At 35.3% G+C, this 6,319-nt stretch overlaps 1 protein-coding gene across 1 annotated transcript; it reads left to right on the forward strand.

Moving 5' to 3' along the window:
* Nucleotides 1-3,375: 3,375 nt before the first annotated feature.
* On the forward strand, nt 3,376-6,113 carry LOC108364724 (uncharacterized). The gene is made up of 2 exons (XM_017618518.1): nt 3,376-3,396; nt 3,431-6,113. The coding sequence occupies exon 2, from the start codon at nt 4,241-4,243 to the stop codon at nt 5,360-5,362; it is 1,122 nt and encodes a 373-aa protein (XP_017474007.1). The 5' UTR covers nt 3,376-3,396; nt 3,431-4,240; the 3' UTR covers nt 5,363-6,113.
* The last annotated feature ends 206 nt before the right edge of the window (nt 6,114-6,319 follow it).

Genomic DNA, 6,319 nt, shown 5'->3' on the forward strand with positions numbered 1-6,319 from the left:
CCGTAAGCCATTGATATCTAGTTCAGTAATATAGGAATGCCAATGCCAAAAGATCTTAGATATATCGGCGGGTTCTGCAATTCACTTCCGAGTTAATTTGAGACAAGTTCGCTTTTAATTCAAAACCAGATATCGATGGCTGAGTGGAAGATCGACCTATCTCGGCAACCAGTTCGAAAACGCTCTATCTCAAAAAACTTTTCAAGAACGACCTATTTCTGAATTTAATTTAAAAACACCCTATCTCAGCTGCCGATTCAAAAAGGCCCTATATCAGCATATTTTCAATACATTTTGAAGTGAGATAGGGCGTTTTTGAACCGAATTTTTGAGATAGGGTGTTTTTAAATTAAATTCAGAAATAGGTCGTTCTTGAAAAGTTTTTTGAGATAGAGCGTTTTCGAACTGGTTGCCGAGATAGGTCGATCTTCCACTCAGCCATCGATATGTAATACTTCTATTTCCATTCGAAATCAAAGAAAGACAGCCTATGAAAATGTTTGTGATTGTAGAAGCCCAGTAGAACTTGGGAGCATCGTACGATTGCTCGGTGAGTACTCCCTTGGGAGTATACGAATACTCCCCATTGCTCCCTATGCTTCTGTGTATAAGCATGTAATTTTGTATACTCCCTTTAACATTGGATGTCCTAGGAGGGGGAGTAATCCCTTTTACCTCCTAAACGAGCAATCGGGGAGCACACACAGAATTATCATCCCACAAACCTCCTAATAGAGCAATACGGGAGTACTCCTATAGTTACCTCCCAGAAACCTCCCAAAAAGACAACAAGGGAGTGCACATAGAAAACATCCCATATTCCTCCCGAACGAGCAATAAAGGAGTGCTCTCATTAGAGACATCCCGAAAGCCTCCTGTAGGAGTAATAAGAGAGCAATGATAACGAACATTTTACATTAGCCAAATAGATTTTGCTATTTATTAAATTTTTGTATATAACTTTTTAATCACGTGCTTTTTTGCAATGTTACAAGATCTTAAAAATAAAACATAAATGATACGTCTTACATAATTGCTTAATTTTAGAATTATATTGCAGAGAAATCATATGAAATTAAAACATAATAATAAAACGGTAAGATAAGATTTGAATTATATGCACCTATATGAACATATAAGTATGTACTCCTTATGATTTCCTGGGTGTCAAGGATGCTTGCCTGTTCAGGAATCCACCAAGCGGGGAAATTGTGAAGGTGACTTTGCTTATCTGACATCTTTGTCACCCATGCGAAGTTTAAACCCCGGGGTCACACTTAAATGCTGACACTAATTTGCGCAATCTGGAAAGTATTTAACGGTGCATTTATAAGTAATACAATACATACTTAATATATTTAAACAAAAGTTGAAGTACATACCAACGGACTTTTATTAAAATCTGTGTGCAATCCAAATAAATTATTGTGTCCTCCTTATGCTTCTGTAAGAAATATTTTCTGTTGTTTTTTTTGTATGATAAATTTTTTCGAAAACACAAATTTCTTTTGAGTGAGGTGCGTATTGCTCTCCTATCAGTCAAAAAGAATACTCTTGGATTTCTCGCTTAGGAGACATCACTTTTTGCTCCTAAGCGAGTAATAACGGAGTACAAAACCGACAAATCTCGCTTATTGCTCCCAAATCATGCCTCAGGGAGCATTATTTCGTCGCTCGCTTAGGAGATCTCTTATTTGACTCCTAAACGAGTAATAAAGGAGTACAAAATCGACAAATCTCTCTTATTGCTCAGAAATCAGGTTAAGGGGAGTACTCTTTTATTCCTCACATAGGGAGATCTCCCTTCAAGTTCTAGTGGGAGTATACGTGTATATTTGTAAACTACTACAAAGAATGAAGTGCCATATCATAACAGGGCCGCTTCAGGGAATTCAACAAACAAACACAAATTTGACGGTATCATGTTTCCTTTACGCTGAAATGTATATCGAGACCTAGCTGCGAAAATGAAGTAACACAACTTTTTTCAAAATTTAATTTTGATGCATAAATGCCTCTTAGAGACCTGCATCAAAAAGTAAATAATAAAAAATATATATATATATCTACATTATTTTAGCGGTTAGGGCTCGGTATGACGAATTTCTCCGATGCTCCTCGTTATTTGGAAATCTGAAAAATTAGAAGATAGAAGATCTTTTCCTAACAAAGACAAAACTTATTTACACATAAAGCGGTGTGGTATTTTATATGTTGGCCGAATCCAATAAAGCACGTTATTCGATTCCCTTCTATGCTGATTGATGCCAATTGGAAATGCCAACTGATGGCAAGTCCTTCTCTAACTGGTATTTTTATCCTCTGCCACCACCAACGGCCCCAGCGCTTCTCATAGATTAAAATTTTTTTCTGTTAACTTTTCATAAGAGCTGTTTTTTTAAATAAAAACCACCACTTTTTTGGTGTTTCTTGTAATTTTTATTATTTTTTTTAATATTTTATTGCTGCATAATTAAATGGAAACTAAATCTTGTCTGATACATCGAATAAAAAAATAAATGACCTAGGTAGATATTTATTTATTTATTTATTTGCAGCTATAATCTAGAAAATATAAACATTTCCTTACAGACCATTTACAGTTAACAATTGCAATGTAATTACTAATTAAACTAGTTCATTCAGTAGCTGCTTAAACCTAGGTTTAGGTAATGAAGAATCAATGTCGGCAGAATTTATGAGCGTATTAAATTCTTTCATCGCTCTGGCAATAGGCGCATTATAAGCATATCGAGCCCTAACCGCCAAAATAACGTTCTCAAATGTTTCTGGATGTGTTAAGTGGGAGGTTAATCTACGCTATGTTGGGGGGAGCCATCATAGGCGTATTATTGTTGAGGTCGATAATGTTGCAAAAAGGCCCAATTTTTTTCTACAAAAGAAGAAACTTGCTTCTGCGCTTGCTGGATGTGTTGTTAAGGGGGGGTTGGATGAGATAGTTGATGAGGTACAAAATGAAATTAAGAAAGCTTCAATTGATTTGAATTCTTTAAAAAGAGCTCCTAAAGCGTGGTGGAATGACGAGCTAAAAAAGCAATATAGACTGGTTTTGGCGGCGAGAAAAAAAGCTGCTGTAACGAACAGTGTTCATGATTTTGAAAAACTACGTCAATTGGAGGAGGGGTGGAAGAAAGAGGTGAAAGAGGCCAAAAGTAAGAGCTATAAATCTAGAATAGTGCAGTTGAACGAATGCCCGAACTCTGTTGAAGCTTGGAGATTCGTTAATCAAGTGAGGGTAGTAGGATCAGTTCGAAATAGAACAGTGAGGATAATGGTAGGTATCTTAATCATCTGAAGAGTCAGGTAGAGCAGCATAGTGGCAATAGTGGTTGGCGAGTCCTAAGAGGCGCTAGTGTGACAAACGATAGTGATGAGGTAGTGAGATTCTTGGTTGGGGATCTTGATGGAGTCTTAAAACGTAAGAAGAAGTCGGCTGGGGGGATCTGATAAAATTACTTTTGAGATGATTAATGAACTTCCACATGAAACTAAAGTGTGCTTTGTGAAAGAGTTAGAAAGTTTTTTCAATAATAATAATGTTAAAGAGGAGTGGAGAACAATTAAAATTGTTCCAATTCCTAAAGCTAATAAAAATTTAAGTGACTATAGGAATTTCAGGCCGATTTCCTTACTCTCTGTAGTGGTAAAGTGTATAAATATGTTAGTTAAGAATAGGTTGTATGACTGGGTTGAAGGTAAAAGTATTTTACCGCGAAATAGTTTTGCGTATCGCAAGGGGAAGTCGGCATCGATGTGCCTAAATGAATGCTTGCATTGGGCTGGTAGGCTTAAACCGGGTAATAAGAAAGTGTTTATGTGTGTATTGGATATCTCAGATGCGTATAATTGTGTTGACATCTCACTTCTAGGGGATATTTTAGATGGTGTTGGTGTTGAGAGGAAGATTTGCAACTGGGTCATTAATTTATTTTCTAGGAGAGTTTTGGCTTTGGGTAAGGAAAGGGTTGTGGTTTCCAATGGTCTCCCGCAAGGGACCTGCTTATCCCCACTGTTATTTAACCTGTACACTGCAAGTTTGCACTGTTTGGGTGATGTAAATACAAAAAGTTTCCAGTTTGCGGATCATTTCGCGTTGTTGTGTAGTGGGAATAGGTATATTGAGGCTATAAATTGTTTAAATGGTAAGTTGAATGAATTCAATACGATGCTAAATAGCTTAAATCTTAATATAAATGTCAACAAAACGTAATTTCTATTAATGAATTCCACTAGTAAGAAAGTATTTTCTCTTAGACTGGATGGAGCCGAAGTGCAGCAGGTTAGGAATATCAAATGGTTGGGTAGGACTATTTCTTCTAATGCTTCAATTAGTCCTCATGTAGATAGAGTAAAGAGTGCTGCTAGTTCAAGTAGAAATCTTATCAAGATCCTTACGACTATAAAAGGTGGTTTGGAACCCAGAGTTGCGATTAACTTCTACAAGGCCTTTGTCAGAAGCAAAGTTGAATTTGCCAACACTACATATGCTAATGCTCCCCGAGGGTTTAATAAGAGGTTGCAAGGTATTTCAAATGATACGCTGAGGAGGTGTCTAGGTCTTCCTCCGAGTTCTCCTATTCACGCGAGATATGCACTGGCTGGGGAGCTTCCGCCTCTCAAAAGGGCTGAATGGCTTACTGCCAAGGAGTTAGGTAAACAATGGATTGTGAATGAAGAATTAAGAAAGGATCTGGTTAGTGAGTACCCTGTTAAGTCGAGTTATAGTTTTGTTTATTCCAAATTTAAGAATATTTTTAACAAAATCAATGTTAATGTCTCCTTTTGTAGACATGCTAATTTTAGTGTGGAATTTTCTTCTTTGGTTAAGTCTAAGAGAGAGTTTAGTAAAGAGCAACTTACTAGTATTTTCAGATGTAAGTTTGATGAATTTGCGAAGGAAGGTTGTTATATGCTGGCGACTGATGCATCTGTAGTGAATGATGTTGCTGGTATTGCTTTTTATGATCCTCAGGAAAAAATGTATAAGATGTTTAAGTTGGAGGGGAATTTTTCATCTACTTTTGGAGAACTAGTAGCTATTAGACAAGCAGTTTGTTTTTTAATAAAACAAAACATAGATAAGTGGGTTATTATCACGGATAGCTTAGCGGCTGTACAGTTGCTAGGAAGGAGGGTGTCTACAAATTTTATAGTGGCTTCTATTCACAATATGATTGCGAACTCGAACTGCATTAGTGCCAAGTTGGTGTGGGTGCCTAGTCACGTTGGTATTGGGGTGAATGAAAGAGCTGATGAATATGCAAAGGCTGCAGTCAGTGAGCGATTGACGATTAATGTAGATCTTACCTTGGGTGAAGCGTTGTGTAAAAATTTTAAGTAATATTTGGACAGAGTGGGAAACAGAATTTAGAGACATCAGCATTACAAAAGGGAGTTTTTTTGCTGGCAATATTAGTGATATTAAAAAGCGTCCTTGGTTTATAGATAAAAAATGTGATTTAGGTGTTCATAACATCAAACTTATTAACAGGTAGATGATGGGACACACTTATGGCAGCACTTATTTAAGCAAGTTTCAGAGAGGTATTGACGATTTATGCGCAGTGTGTAGAGTTAGAGAAACAAGCGATCACCTTATCTTTCATTGTAAAAAATGTTCAGCTGCTAGAAGCACTTATACCTTTTTTAATAGATGTAATAATTTAAAAGTTTTTTAATATTTCTAATTTGTCTCTTTTTAGTGAGCTTATACATTTTCTGCATAAGGTAAATCTGGACAAAATCCTATAAAAAAAATTTTAATTATATAAAATATATGCTTTTTTGAATATTTGGATTTGTCTAGCAATAGACCTTTGTTTAAATTTGAAAAATAAAAATACGAGAAATGTGGTTAACTGAATATATACAATTTTATGTTCTAGTATCCTAGATGACTGATTAATTGAATATACTTAATTTGTTGTTCTATCTTATAAGACTGTCATGATTTAACTTTTGACCTGTGGATGGTTGTGAATTGCACCTTTTAAGTGCGTAGTATAGTACAAAGTTTAGTAATTAAAAAAAAAGAATAAAATAAATAAAAACAGAAGATTTTATAGTATTAAGAAGGTTATATATAAGGGAAATAAGAATTAGATTAAAAAAAAAATTTGAAAAAAAAGATAAGAGAGGCTTAGACTGATGTAAGTTTTTCTTAATTCAGTAGTGCCGGAATTATTTGAATTGTCTATTTTCATGTTAGGTATGTTGATTAAATTGGTATTCAGTATTTTTTGCAGTGTGTAATTTCCCTGTAGAGTTAATGTTAATTTTGCGTTTTAGTTTTTCTTTT

Source organism: Rhagoletis zephyria, unplaced genomic scaffold, assembly GCF_001687245.7.
Source record: "Rhagoletis zephyria isolate East Lansing unplaced genomic scaffold, Rhagoletis_zephyria_1.1 Rzeph_scaffold_01648, whole genome shotgun sequence".
Classification (NCBI taxonomy): domain Eukaryota; kingdom Metazoa; phylum Arthropoda; class Insecta; order Diptera; family Tephritidae; genus Rhagoletis; species Rhagoletis zephyria.

Bases quoted from the DNA above. Each gene is read 5' to 3' on its own strand.
- LOC108364724 (XM_017618518.1), top strand. From the start codon at position 4,241: ATGAATTCCACTAGTAAGAAAGTATTTTCTCTTAGACTGGATGGAGCC.